The 15,228-nt window shown below is 44.7% G+C and overlaps 1 protein-coding gene across 1 annotated transcript in view; it reads right to left on the bottom strand.

Annotated features, from left to right (window-relative positions):
* wds (WD repeat-containing protein wds) overlaps positions 1-15,228 on the bottom strand; it is a 107,742-nt gene that overhangs the window by 21,781 nt on the left and 70,733 nt on the right. Inside the window, exons 11-12 of the mRNA XM_055063838.2 lie at positions 1,663-1,696; positions 689-763 (exon numbers count right to left, since the gene is read on the bottom strand). Coding sequence (XP_054919813.1) covers positions 689-763; positions 1,663-1,696 — 109 coding nt within the window. The remainder of the gene's footprint in view (positions 1-688; positions 764-1,662; positions 1,697-15,228) is intronic.

Below are 15,228 nucleotides of genomic sequence, written 5' to 3'. Positions count from 1 at the left end.
AAACACATCGCGTGGACACAGCTAAAAAGCTTCCCAAAGCCGCCTCCGAGCATTTCAACCAACCATGTCATAACTTTGATGAACTTAAACTATACATACTACAGTGAAATTTCCGTTCTGAATGAGGAAGAAAATACAGAGAATCATACCTAATCCATAAGTTCAAGACGTTGCAACCAATAAACAAACGTTTCAAAGGGAGATTTGGAATCTATTCGCTATGCTAAATTTCAAGCTATAGCTATAGTGTAAGTATTTACAGTTAGTTATTTGCGATCAGTTGCTTAGTGTCTTTTTTTCCCTTTCTTTCCCTTTTATTTATATATTTGTTTTTATTTTTTTCCACGAGAACCATTTCCTGCCGCTCCTATTGCCTCTTTCAGAGAGACAATAGCCTACTGACCTCCAGCGAAGCAGATAATAGAGGGGTGCTGGGCACATGGCCGTTGACATGCTTGGCTGACACACTGCTGTGTCACCGGCTTTTAGAAGAACCCTACCTATATATACTGTGCCGAGGAAAGCATATGTTACCTTGAAAAAGACAAGTCCACTTGTCGAAACGTTGGCTCCCACTTTTACTTTGTTTCGCTCATAGTTTTCAAAAAGGCTTATATTGTAAATTGTGGTTTCTGCACAACTTTTTGTGAACCATACCTACTCTAGAGGTGGAAAAACGAATTCTCACCTTGCCACCAGTGACAGAGAAGTTTGCAAAGATGCAGTACTTTTCATTCCTGTGCCCTGTGTATGTCTTGAGACACTGCAGAGAGAATGCTTGATTGGTGCACAAGACATGCACAATGCTTCAGCAAGCCAGCTGAACTCAAGCAACAGTGGATGACCTTGCGAGCGGTGCCAAAAATGAATTACAAAATCAAACAAAGAAAAAAAAAACATAACATTTGCAACAGATACATGGTTTAGAGTGCCAATATACCTCTAGCTAGAAAGTAAGCTCAAGTGTGCAATATCCCAGAAAGCCCATGCATTTCCAATTAAAATATGCAAAAGTTAACTGCTTTCAAAACTCGTCAGACCATCCGTCGAATATGCAGATAAAATTTCAAGTCCTTACAAAAAGCACTTAAGAAAGCCTAGAAAGTTAGCTACATGATATGTAACAAATACACACAACTAACCAGGACTTAGCTACTAGGACACAATATACTTCCGAATGTCCTTTACCTACAAGACAAATGCAGCAAGTTGTGTGCAGAAGTACTCATTATTGCCAGATTGGAACTAGAATCATTTACTGATTGTATTGATGATCCAGTACATCGTCTTGTTTACCAAAGGACTCACAGTATTGACAAATACGGATGGAGGTGGCTTTAATCAGATTGAGCACAGCCAGAAGCCGCCGCCGCCCCCCCCCCCCCCCCCCCCCCCCACAGGAGTCGTGGCTTTCGCCATGTGGTGATCATCATGTGACCTTCATGCCTGGCCTAGTCTTCCTTTGAAATGAAAAGGTGACTGCTATTTTATTTACTGCTCACTCTAGAATTACTTAATTATTGATTTGAAGGACAAAAAACATTGTCAGTAACCTTGCCCAGTACAACCTGCCAGCCCTCATAATGGGCCACTGCACATATCTCGGCACGGCTGCATCAATCACTGTGCACTTCCAGTGTGTCGCGACAGCAGCAAACTCACCTTGCCCTTGCTGTAGTCCCACAACTTGAGTGTGCTGAAATAAAGAGAAGAAAATGTTAACACTGAAGCCTCGCAGCACTCGCTGCCTAAGTGCCAGGCAGTAGCGCAAGGTATTTACTACAAACGGCCAGTGCATGTTGTACCCAGCAAAGCCCAAGCAGACTGTCCTCTGTTATTCTACACCAGCCCACCATTAGCTAAATTCAAGAAATGCATCAGCCCCACTCATTGGGCCCATCATACTGCTCTTACTGACGCATTAGGACTTTTATAGTTTTTTTTTTTTTTTTGCAAAAGAAACTTAAGAAATAACACTACCTTTTTCTAAAATACTGGTTCTCATCTACGAAGCAACCTCAAAAAATTTAGTCCACATTCCATCATTAAATTTTGGCCCACAAAACAGCCTGAAATTAAGCTTTAGTGAAGCACAGGGTGTGTGTAAATATAAAAAACATTTAAATAATGAATCTAATGTTGTCCTAGACGATTCAGGTCTCGAATCGAATAGTCGCTATAAAAAATCCAAGTATTTTTCTAATAGTTTACATTGTCAACTGCACATTATAAACACAAAATTGAAGCAAAAATGCACGAACTTTCCCCCATCCACAGAGGACATGTACTAAAGCATGCTGCACCCATCAAGAAGCCAGACTTTTCCAGTATTCGTATCGCAATAATTTTTTTTAGACATAGCATTGGACAGTGTGTGTACTGTTTGGTACTATTTAAGGATGCAGCACCTGTTTCCTCTGATTAGATTAAAGATGCATACATTTCATTCCAACATACCTCATTACTAGTGCAATGCACATGTAATGCGGAGCTTGTGGGATCGGCTCCCACTGGTGGCAGGTTGCTTTTTCGTCCACTTTCATTTCCCTTACCATTTTGCCATGCCAGGTAAAACAAAAACTACCAACAATTTCCTCTATGCTTTCCCTGTCTGTTGGCTTCATATGGTTGATACAATAGTGGCACCATGTGGTGCGACCACTTAGGCTAGAGAAAAAAGCATTCTGCCATTGCCACAGACATGCATTTCTGGTTTGGCTGCAAAGGTACACACAGATGTTAATTGGCTCACAAGGCTGCCTTTATAAATTGCAGCATGATCACATAGGCTTCAGTGCTATGGCAACAGACGACACTGCAAGAAATATGACAATGTTGCTGAATGGCATACTAACGGAAATTACATCAATAATCAGCATCGATGGTATGCATGTCCACAAAAAAAAGCCAGTATTCATACGAAGCCCTTCAGTGTGCCTACAGACAAGCAGAAATGATGCTTCCACTCCAATTCAAAGTATTTTTTTTAATTTTTCACAATTTCGAGGTTTCCAATTATCGTGGTATTCACTTTGGTCTTCAATCCACCTTTTTCATGTTCCTGTGATGCTCTCTCATACAAGCCGCTGGAAACGTTTTGGAAGGGTGCCGGAACTTTTGCCAATTGATTTGTGTGCCAGCGCCAATGTTGAGTGCACATCAGTTCTACATTTCGTGGATCACAATTAATTATTAATGGCTTCTCAGGGGCAGCATGTCGTTCACTAATATACTACTGGGTGAACAGGCCTGAGTGCGCTGTTGTGCTAACAGTGCAGCCGATAAAGACACGCTGAGTTCCATCTGCCGACGCAGCTGCCTTGGAGTTTGTTGTTGCTGATGTCTGCGCTTGCACATCGCTTTTTTTTATTTCTTTTACACATTCATTAAGCATTTTGCATATTCAACAAGCCTTTGAGCACAGCCTTCCACGTCAATTTACTAAAGCGGTGCATTTGTTTATATCGACATCTACAGCCTCAGATCGCTGTTATCTTCGAATATCATGAAAACGGCGCATCACTGGTATGAAATAATGTCAAAACGTAGCAAAACATACATATTTGTGCATGCGAGCTGCGTTGTTCCACCCTGAGATGAGCCAATATGAGCGGCCAAGCCACTTAAACAACTGCAACTGTGATCCAGACACATATATTACGGGCTGTTATTACTAGTTCTCGTTTGTTTAACTTCATCATACTTACAGTTTGCGCATGCCATAAAGTATTATTAGAGAAAATTGTTTGGCATAAGCCCTCACTTATAGGCTGTGTAGTTTTCTCGTGAAAACGCGGATGCCATTGCTGACATCGCTGGTTAGGCGAGTTTATGCTGCTGTACCGTATGCACTGCCTCTTCTTTCTTGTTTGACGCAGAGGCAAACAGTGCTTCAGAGTTAACAAATGTGTCAGCATAACGAGACATACAAACCCGCCATCTATGTAGCGAATGTGACCAGCAGCCTTCGGGAACAGTGATTAAAGTACAGGATGTTGGCACAGTGCAGTGCTACCGCTTGAGATTTTTTGTGTATGTAGAGTAGTTGATATCAAATCGCTATAGGGCCACAACTATAAAGAGCAGTTTCTTTCAATCTAACTGCTTATATTTTAAGTTCAGGTCCCTCGTTAGCAGGTGCACGAACTTGACGGAGCCAGGCCTAACCCAACCATTACTAATCAGCATCAACATTGGCTCAAACTTCATGTGCATTGCTTGAGGACTGAAGCTTGTGTATTTCAACTTCAAAGGCATGTTCGACACATTCTGAGCACGAATAATTATATATACAAGCGAATGCGCTGTGGCTATCGCGTTGTCATATCGATAGCCGATCGCGTGGGGTTCGGTTGAGCAATCATGGTCGGCACACTGATTTGGTCGGTGCAGTCGACAAGAAAGTCCATCGCGCTAAGAGAAGTCACACCCGTCAGTTGTGTTGTTGTCAGCCTATTACGATCAAATGGTCTCGGCAACACAGTGCTGAATAGGGGGCCAATCGTTGGCATCAGCAACTTGTCGGTCTCGTATCGACTCAGTGTTACCACACCTTAAACGAGTATGTGAAGTCAGGCATGCGCTGCCACCAAAAGCAAGAGAGGGCCGACGCTGCAAGAAGACTGCATCAGCAACGTAATGTTTTTGAAGTGTCGCCGAAGTGTAACGCAGGGGTTTACTGATAAATTTGATAGCTGTCAATGCACTGCGGCAACTACGTGGTTCGCGTTGCAGTCCGGACAAAGCCCTGGCCACTTTGTTTTAAAGTAGAGTTGCAGTCTTACACTATGCATGTTTTCGGCACTGCACCGACGTAGAGCTATAGACCAGTAGAGTACCAGCGCAGTACATGGCATAAGTGTTTGCTGCAGTGCACGTCCGTGCATTTTGTGTGTGTGTGTGCGTGCGTGTGGTACTTTGCCCTGATATCTGGCAGTGCGGCATGAGATCGCATGCACAGTCAGGGCTGACGGCCATGCATGGCAAGCATAGCAGAAACCCGTAGATACGTTCTTAAAGGGACCGTAGAGAAAAAGACGTACCAGCCAGGAAAATGTAACCGTGAGGACTGCCACAGCAAAACTGCCACAGCAAAAAGTCGGAAACAGAGTGGCTGCCGGTGCAGTTATTAGAGATGTCTTGGTGCTTTAATGTGACCAGGAGGGCAGATGCCAAAGCTGACAAACGAGAACTGGCAATTGTTAAATCCAAATAAGATCCTTGCAGGCTCTATAGTATATGTAGCCCTGTACTTGGTGGAATTGGCCCAGTGTGCGTGCTCCCGGTAGGTTTTAATCGATGTGCACTTTTTCAGATGCTTTAACAACTGCTGTGTGCATGCTTTCTCCCAATGTTTGTGCAGTGCCTGGCTTTGCAATTTTGTCCATTTATTGCAAAATTCAGTCACTTGTTGCAATGAATTGGTCGATTGTTGCAACATGCGAAAGCCAATTTCTCCCTGCACCGTTATATTTACGTGGCGGAAACTTAGGATGCAGGAACATTACAGAATGGCGCTGTATCAAATGGGAACATAATACATAGGAGCCAATGGGATTTAGGTAGGGACCACAAAAGCACGAAGTAGCAACCAGGAAAACGCAACAGTGAGGAAAGTATCAACGGGGTTCCACTGTATTTCACATGTGCATGTACTTTGGCCAAAGTACATGCACAACTTCCCATTTTTAAATAACTATTCTTCCGGGCAGTACATTTGTTCACACCAGCACGTACAGCCACAGCTGGTTGTTTGCTTCAAGTACCATGTAAATTGGGCAGCGCTGACAAAAAATGATGAAATATTGCAAGGCATGCTGATATGTGAATATTAGCATTGTTGCATCACACTAGATGAGGTGAGCTGCATGATATAAGCGACCCGCAACTTTAAGGGCCACCAGTTGAGACAGGGGTTGTTATTGATACCTGCTTTATGCTTTTTTTTTTTATACAGAAGCCTTCACCACGCATGAAGTGTGCCCGATGAAGTATTGTTGAAGGGAACTCTGCACGTATAAGCACTCAATCAGAGAGCGTATTGGGGGCGAGGACTTGCGGAGTCGCCATCTGCCGGAAGCACCTCCCTTGCGTAGTACGAGGGATAACGCGGCACACTCCTCATAGATTTGGCTTACAGCGTCCAATAAAAACACCACGCAGCAGCCCTCCAGGAAATTTCTCTAAGACCTCTCAAAATGATGGAAGTTCTTATTGTCAAAATAATAATCTTGGACAAACTGAAAGCACAAAATTGCTTACAGACACTATCGCTTTACCGAATATGTACAGTGAGCGCCACTGCGCGCAGTCATCGCAATGGAGTCTCCCGAACCGGCTTCTTGCGTGAAAGTTAGGCAAATGGTGAGAGCGAACCATGTGAAATATGTTCTTATAGTGGCTGTCTGTATAACGGAATGGGGCATAACAGAAGCCTCAATGCAGCAACCGCACGGGTTCGCAGTGACTGACTGTGCGTCTGCATGCATGTCCACGCACATTGTTTTGCTTTTGCTGCGAGCACGTTTTCACACCGTGCTGTGAGCTCTAGGCTGCATAATATGAGCGTTTGACCATTGTTGCGTGGACGATATCGGAGCTCTTCAAAAATAATTTCTTGATGTGCCGTCACGACGATTCAATCTTTTTTTCTTTTCTTCTAAATTCTTATATATTTCAGTATCATTATTTCTCATGTTGCGCCGCACTGTATGTTTATCGATCTTCTCAGTTTGCGATTTCCCGCTGCTTCTTTTTCGTAATCCAGTACATTTATTCATAACAAAAACATGACCATGTGCCATGCCTTTTTTTTGTGTTTCTGACCACTCCCTTTCCATTCCAGTGAACTTGCCAGTGTCTAGCATCAAGAAGTTCATAGACCAAATAAAGCATCATGTCACTAGCCGTGCAGCCGGGTGCAGGCGAGCATCTCAGTCCCAACGCCTTATCAGAAATCTTCCTTGCATCTGTGCTTACGGCATACCCGAGTTGTAGCCAATGGCTGTTTGCCAGTTCTAAGTTTCGCGAGCCATGCTCCGTTGCCTACGTCCGACACTGCGGCACCTAGCGGTAGCCGACCATGCTGCACGCCTCCAAAAGCAGCCACTACCTATTATAGTGCTTTCAAATGCTGTCAAGCAGATACCCAAGGCGGGAAAACCTCGCCACTTAATTATAAGCGCAGCGCAGGTGGGACTTTAAACTTTTGTTTTCAGTTCGCTTCGGCGCTTCCGAAACAGCCAACGCGGCCACTGTGTCCACGTGATCCCTCATGCCATGTCACGCCGACGGTGGCGCCAGCTTTTCCAGTGGTGGAGCTCGCCCCCAATGGCTTTCTTTGAAAGCGTCAATGCCTGCTGTATACCCACATAACTGAGCGAGGCACACTGCAGTATTGTGGGGGTTGTCACTTGTTGCCTGTTTGGCATGAGAGGCAAACAAAAGTGTCTGCATAGGAATATCACAACCACCATAGGATCACAAACTCCTCTATAGCTCATGAACAATACATACAGAGCTACCATTATAAGTAGTCTCACTAACGGGAGTCAAATTCGACCCTCGTTAATTCGGACAATTCAGACTTGTCCGCTGGTCCCAGCAGGTTTATGCATTATTTAATGCAATCAAACTCTCGTTAATTTGGGCATATTTGGCCGTACATCTGTTAATTCAGACAAATCTCCGAGCTCAGCGAGCACCACAAGAGAGCAATAATGGCACTAGTGTCTAACCAAAACGATGCAGAGTCCGCATCACCATAGTCGTCAGCAGAAATAGTACATTAATGGCAGCAACGCTGGAACACTTTGTGCCTATTTATGCTTTATAGACCCTTTTCACGGAGCAGTTGGCTCTGAAGGCGCGAGATGGCATTTTCGGCAGCGCGCCGCATGTTGCCTCAGTGAAAATGCATAAATACGAAACCACTCCTGCCCTGTTTATGTGCGATAAGCTGTCGGAGAAACAACTGGGTGTTCGCTAATGCACTGTGTTCCATTCATGCAGCAAAATGTGGAGCGGTAGAGGGACGATGTGTGCTGTTGTTGGCTGTACAAATAGCGAGTGGCATATTAAATGAACTGAAATGACTCTCTGTGGCCAAGTTCACGGACTGCTACTAAATAAGGACTGCCTGTGTTGCCAGCTCTTCGTGATGCATGGCTTTCCCTGCGAATAAAAGAATTCACAACCTGCTAACATTCTATCACTAACCTCCACATAAATTACTTCAATCCTGGAACGTTGGCAAGAGTGAGTAGCGCTCATTATACCAGTGTCACACATACACTTCGGATCACGATCGGGACCGATCCAGATCGAAATTTTCGACTGCAAATTGCTCTCTCATGCATTTTGTGCAAAGGAGTCAATCATGACAGAGAAATTCGATCCAGATCGGCCTTGATCGCAATCACAAGTGTGCTGTGTGACACCCATATTATACAGTGAGAAAATGAGTAGTGCCACTTCATTGCACAGAAAACTTCTTGCACCTTCTCTACACGCATCTCCACCAACCCACATGCAAATTTACTCCCATTCCATCACCAACATATCAAGAATAAGCGAATGCAAGCACAATTTATATTTGGGCATCATTGGCTCTTGCATCTCCAGCCGCGGTTGCAGCAAAAAGTACTTTCATTTTGAATCAGTGCACGCGTCGGCCGCGAGCCTTCCGAACCACAAGGTCACCATTCATGATCGCTTCGATAGCGGCCGCGGTTTCGTCTGCAGCAGTTGCAGCAAAGAGTACTTTCATTTAGTGGCGAGGTTTTGACTGATGTTGCAGAAGTCGCGGGGCGCTTTCTTTCACCGCAACGATAGATTGGATTGTTTACAAGTACTGCTCCAGGAGGGTACATGTGACCGGCAAATGCAAGCCTCAGGAGAACACGCGAGATTATAAAAAGCAGGCGGCGCAGGATGTCCAGGGCTCGTATCCTGAAACGATCCACATCGGCGATACTATCGCCTTGGCCATGCCTCCGTCAACATTGTGCACTGATTGGCTGTTTTAGCAAAACCGGAAAATAAATAGCGCCATTTAGTAGTTATGACCGATGTCAACTTGATGTCACGGTGTTGTTGGGTGTTCTCGAAGTATATTGAGTAAACAACCGCGTCTTTTCGCGGTCAGCTGGTGGTGTAGTTTCATGGCAGTTTGCACATAGTTTTGCGTGATAATGACTGTTGATCGGCTATTGCATTGTGCAAGTGCAAGTTTTCGATGACAGTGTCTTGGAACAGCTGGCAGCAGCACCATGAACAACGTGTTGCTCCCGTGGTTGGTGGTGACTGGTCGGTGGTGAATTGTAGCAGAGACAAGTCAGACAATGCCCCTCTGGCAGTGCACGATGGCTGACACACACACGCAGAAACAGTGTGTTGGTTTATGATATCATAAAAGTGTTGCAGAACCGTACGAGTTGTCGCACAATTTATTTATTGAAGGATTTCACACTTCCTTTTTCAATATGTTTACCTAAAGTGGCCATAGCTAACCATGGTCAGTGCGCAGAACCCGTAGTGCGGCCAGTACACTTGAAAACATGCTCAAGCCACTCTGCACTCGCACAGTGCGCTGTGAAGCATTTGAGAATGCGTGTTGGTAGTGTATACTGTCAATTTATGCGCCCGAAGGGCATTACATAAGGCTTGCTAGAAAGAGGGAACAAGACTTGACACACACGTGATAATAGAGGCACGCATACTAAGCCCTCGATGGCCACAACAAGCAGTGCTCATGAACATATTTGAAGTGCCTGATTAAAAGTACATATGCCAATGCTTTGAATCACGCAAGTGCAGTAAAATAGTGAGTGAAAACATGTATACAGTTGAAACCCACGATGACGAAATCCTGCAACTATAAAGTTCTCGCGACAATGAAATATTTCCGTATCCCCGGTGAACGGCCACAAGAGTCGATGCATTTCTTACCTCTCGACAGCAAAATGTTGCTGTACTACAATCCAGCATCAACAAAATTTGCTGGAACATAACCCCGCATATTACCTATTCGCGCAAGGCTAGCAGGCTCTAAAATGTGCTCAAATGCGATTTGCACTAAAATTGCGTAAAATACCACTATATTAAACTTGCGTGGGCAACGCCATTTTTTTTTTTACAAGAACACGCAAGCGCCAGAAGCGATCGCACCAGAAACACGTCGTGGCCACCATCTTGCTTGTTGATCGACAGTTTGAAGTGGCAGCATGTTGCTACAGACATGTGACGACGCTTTTTGCTCACCAAGTGCAGTGTGTAATGTGCACCTCAGCAAGGAAAATTCAGCAAAAACAAGGAAATCCATGTCCCACCGACATGGAAGTGTCTATGGCACTTGAGATGGCGGTCGCAGCATGGAGTGCCATGCATCGGGCTGCAACTGAGTCATAGTCCGGGAATACGCATCCCTTGCTTCAAGAACGCTGGTTTTGGTGCCACCCGACAGGCATTGCGTGCGGATTCGGCATCCGACGTATATTTGCACGAAGGGGCTGTAATCTCGATTAACTGCCCTCGGGTATGCGAGATACGATCACTTTCACGCTCGGCACCCGACGCATAGACGTCTACGGGCGACAGCGTGCACTGGAGAAATGCATGCATGCAGCGTAACTCCGATACCAAATTATGCAAAATTTTGCCAAAGTGATTGTATATCTTTCAAAGCAATTGACCGAGAATACTGCTCAATGGCAGTGCTGCCACTGCTGATCGATGCCTGCGACGCACTTTGTACTGCCAGCAATACACTTCTATGTCCTCAAGCAAAGCTTGCCAAAGTAGGCTAACAGAATTTTGACAGTAAAGATTCGTTCCGAGACGTATCTGCATCTGTGCTGTCTCATTTTGCAACAACGAAATTCTTGCGAAAGTGAATTTATTTCGCATTTCCCGCCGATTTTGTTATTGTGAGGTTCAACTGTACTAGTACAGCAGGTAGGCCACTGTTTGCAATGCACCAAGTGTGGCAATAAACAAAGTAGGGTCACCCTGTGAGGCGTCTACTTACGGGAACAGACAGCTGCAAATAAAATTTAATTCTCATCAACCGCACTTCAGTTGCCAACAATCACTGAAAAATAAGAGCCACCACAAAAAGAACCAAGCTGCTTCTGCATCTTGTGTCAGGCTTTCTTTCCAAAGACAACATATCGCTGTGGTTGAAAAACCAATCTGTTCCAGGACACACCACTCGCTTCACCATGTAAAGAAACAGCTTTTCCTAAGAAACGTGACACATCATTCCCTTCAGCCTCCATACATCCCCATAATGTGATGGCAATTTTCAGACCCATTTTCCTGGAGTTAATTCAGTAGCCGAATGTTACAGGATTGCCTCTCAACCCACATGATGAAGCGACACAAGAATGTGCTTGTAGACAAGAGAGTAGACTGGCTTTGACCACATTGCTCATACAAGCAGGATGTCTACCAAGTTGATATTTTCATTTTCCCAGAGTTTTCCAGGTTTTCCCTGAGTGCCTTAGCGAAATTCCCTGAATGAGCCAGAACTTTGTTTTATGTCAGGTTGGCTGACAGCATGTCGCCCGATGCTGTCACTCTCTAGTAAGCATGTTAAAAGATAAAAAACTACTCAATTCAGTGTGAATAGTAAGTAGTAGTGTTTATTTTATTCAAATCAGAAAACTGAAGGGAGGGGTTAGTAAAATGCACAGCAAATAAAATATCTTCGAAAAAAAAAAAAAATAACGGCTAAGCTCATTGCAAATTGAGTCTAACATTTTCAAATCCTATAAAAAGAGATGCATACAGAAGCAAACATTTTCGAAAATGGGCTATTTCTATCAACTGATAGCAAGCTCACTGGTATTATGCCCAAACTTTTTCACCAGTGAGATTCTCTCAGCAGCTGGAAAGTAAACCTCGAATGTCCTGACATACTCTCAGCCCGCGCACAACCCCTCAGCATTGAGTTTCACCGCTTTAAAGAGTTTATTTCGGTTTGAATGAGGGTCACCTGCATCATGGCGTCAGCCCACACTCTTGAGCTTGAGGAGCTTCAGCTTTTTCAGCTCAAGCTCCTTCAAAGAAGAGGCGACACAGTTCCTTTCCCGATCATTCCTCAATGCGACAGTCCTATCTGTTCTCGTCCTCGTCCCGGCGTGCATTTGCCCCACAGACCATCCAAAGCATCCTTCTGGTCAGTTGTACAGTCAACGTCTAATTTTTCGGACTCCCTAGGGGCCGCGAAAACGTCCGAAAAATCGGGCAGTCCAAAGAAATGAGTGCATGTATTTTAGTGCCCTTAAGGGCTCAAATCACCACACGCAAGTCCAAAAAAGCTCTGAAGGCCTGCCAGTACACTTATTATGCATATCAGTGCTCCTACTGCGACAGGAGACGGCGGGTGCACGCATGTATAATTAGAGAATACACACTGTGTCCCGTGACAATTGCCCCAGCCCACGCTTGTTAAGCTTCACCGCAATACTTTACGTATGCTTCACCGCGTAACACTGCTGTGCTGAGGCGAAGCTGCCTTTCGTGAACCAGCATTATGCAACACGCAGTGCTTTCTAAGCTGTGATGCGAATCGCGAGGATTACAGAACCGGAGTCAATGCCACTGCTGACAGCAGTGAATTCTTTCAATGAAAATCATGGCACCGAACCATGAGAACTTTAATAGCGACCGTCGAAGCGGCTAGGCCTCGCGTTGCCGCGGTGGTGGCTACAGCTGCCAGCGGATTTGCGTGCGAGAGCGCCAGTTCCAGGCGGCGAGATAATCAAAACGGCGGTGTTGACTTTGATTAATGAGATGATAATGTTTGCGGTTTAACGGCGCAAGGGCCAGGTACGGCCAAAGAGCCCTATGCTAATATTAATGTTTTCGTAGTGGTCTGATGGGTTCTGTGAATTTAATGTGACGTGGCTGTAAAGGGGCCTAAAAGAGCTGGTGTAAATTGCATAAAATCTACACGTAATAAAATTATGGCAATGATTAATGATGTGTACTACGATCACTAAAACGCATTAAGAAAGAATGATTAATGAGTCTCGGCCTTGTGGTCGCGGCAAAAAGTTAGGAAAATTGGACGGCAAAGTGTTCTTGCATCCAAAATTTCAGACATTCTTATATATTAGTGAGTTTTAGAATAGGGGCCCCAATGAAATAGCGTCGAAGCCACTGCGCATGCGCGAGATGCAAACTGCGCTTGGGTTTTGCGTCGGACACGCTATTTCACTGATTTAGCGGTAGCCTCAAAAGCTGCCCCAAAAGATTTGCGTAAACGAACATGGCAGCACCTATCGAAGCGACGGCTCTACGCTAGCACCAAAGTGGGCTCGATTTGTGGTACCGCGTGAAGTTCATAAGATAGGAGAAGTGACTGCGGTTATTGCTTTCTCTCAACTAGCATGTGTTATGGAGATTGATTCATTAGATGCCGCTGATTCCGAATTCAATTATGGATTTTATGGCTCATAGGCCTAACAAGGCTTAGCTTGGCTGGTGAAGGCAAGGCACGTAAGGTTGGTTACTCAAAACTAAGCGTGACTAATTGCTTCCTGCTAATAAAATAACCTCTAAATTCTAATTAAACAACAAAACACGGAAGTCAAGATTACTATTCTTGTCATAAAATACTTCAATATAGTATATTTTATTTAATTATTTCTAATAGCTTTTCTTTGACGCCGTAGTGGCGTTGTCAATGCAAGATCCAATCCACAAACGCAAAGCCCTATTACAGTGAACTAGAAGGCTTTCTAGTGGTGCAAGCGGCTTCCTGGGAGCGGGCCTTTCAGCGTGGAATGATGCGGCGGCGCTGGCGTCGACCACTCATGACAAATGCCGCCGGCCACCCTGCAGCGGCACCGCATTATACTGAACGGGGTTTCTTACGAGAAACTCACTAGCCGGTACTTTGGAAGGAAACAAACAAAAAACTGCCATATACGCGCATAGAACGAAGAAATGTTATCGCATCTAGTGTATCAGTAAAAAGCTAGGAACAAAAAGGGGTTGATTTAGCGAGTTCACTGTACTTAAGCTATAGTTGTTCAGCCGTTTGTAAGGAAAGCGCATCCGCACGCATGCGCTCGTTAATAGGAGGTGCCTGAAGTATATTTAAAACAGCTTGGCTGATTACTTCAGTGCTATATGCAAATGGAGCTGTTACAGTAACCGGCACCGCTATCTGCTTCTGAGCACACTCGGAGGCACGTCACGTATGAATGGGTGCATCCATCAGACATTCTATTATATTCCCTCACACCCATTCTTTTTCTCATGTTTTCTGTTCTCTGTGCAAAATGACTGAATACGTGCACACCATACCATCCTTTTAATTCAGCAGTTCCGTGCACGCAACTAGCCAGGCTGGCGTGTGAAACACTGTTCCATCTAAAAAATCTTAGCATCGCTTTAAATTTACATGTCCACATATTAAAAACTGCAGTTCACTTCCATGTATACTGAGTAGGCAGCGATTACATGATCACTCTTTCTATGCCAGCTTTTACCCGCTGATACATTGCTGTCACTGCTGCCCAGATGCAGCTCCTGTTCTTGCTAAAGCAGCCAGTGAAAATGTCTTCAAGTTCACTGATAAACACAAAGCTTCAGTGAAGGGTAGAGAAGACCAGCAAAGTCGCAAGATTTCGTGAAAACGGCAGCATTTAAGCACTTTCCATCTGAAGCAGGCAGCAGAAGCTGGTTCATGCATGCACTACCACTTCGTTTTCAGTACACACTTTCTTGCGACAAGCCTGCCACATAATAACTCTTGAATCACTACAGCGAATAATGTACGGGTGGTCCAGTACAGTCAGAGAGCTCCTATCAAGCGAACCTTCGGCGCCTTCATCTCCTTCATCAAGCAACAAGTCAACTGCTGTTGCTTGTACGAACTAGAGGTCTGGTCTTCAACTGTCAAAATCAGGCTTACAGATTACTCTTGAACGCTTGATCCAAAGAAGCTCTTGGCAAGATTGTAATAGCTAAGGCAATTCATGGCAATTAACACCGCTTTGCAGAGCCAAAGTTTTTCGTGTCAAATATGCATGCAGGTTGGGCAAAATCGTAGGAACTGCATTAGGTGCAAGCATTGCATTCCCCTTGGCATTTGAACTTCAACACCATTAATGGTATGCACATAGTCTCCCACAATAAAATGCGGCTCAAGGTGCAACTCGCGCAGAGCGCAATTGACGTCAAGCAGCTTGTCAAGCCGATGGAGGTTACGTTCCC

The sequence above is a fragment of the Dermacentor andersoni genome, chromosome 1 (assembly GCF_023375885.2).
Source record: "Dermacentor andersoni chromosome 1, qqDerAnde1_hic_scaffold, whole genome shotgun sequence".
NCBI lineage: Eukaryota > Metazoa > Arthropoda > Arachnida > Ixodida > Ixodidae > Dermacentor > Dermacentor andersoni.
The sequence above is the reverse complement of the archived record's forward strand: the minus strand, read 5'-3'. Positions and strand labels throughout refer to the sequence as shown.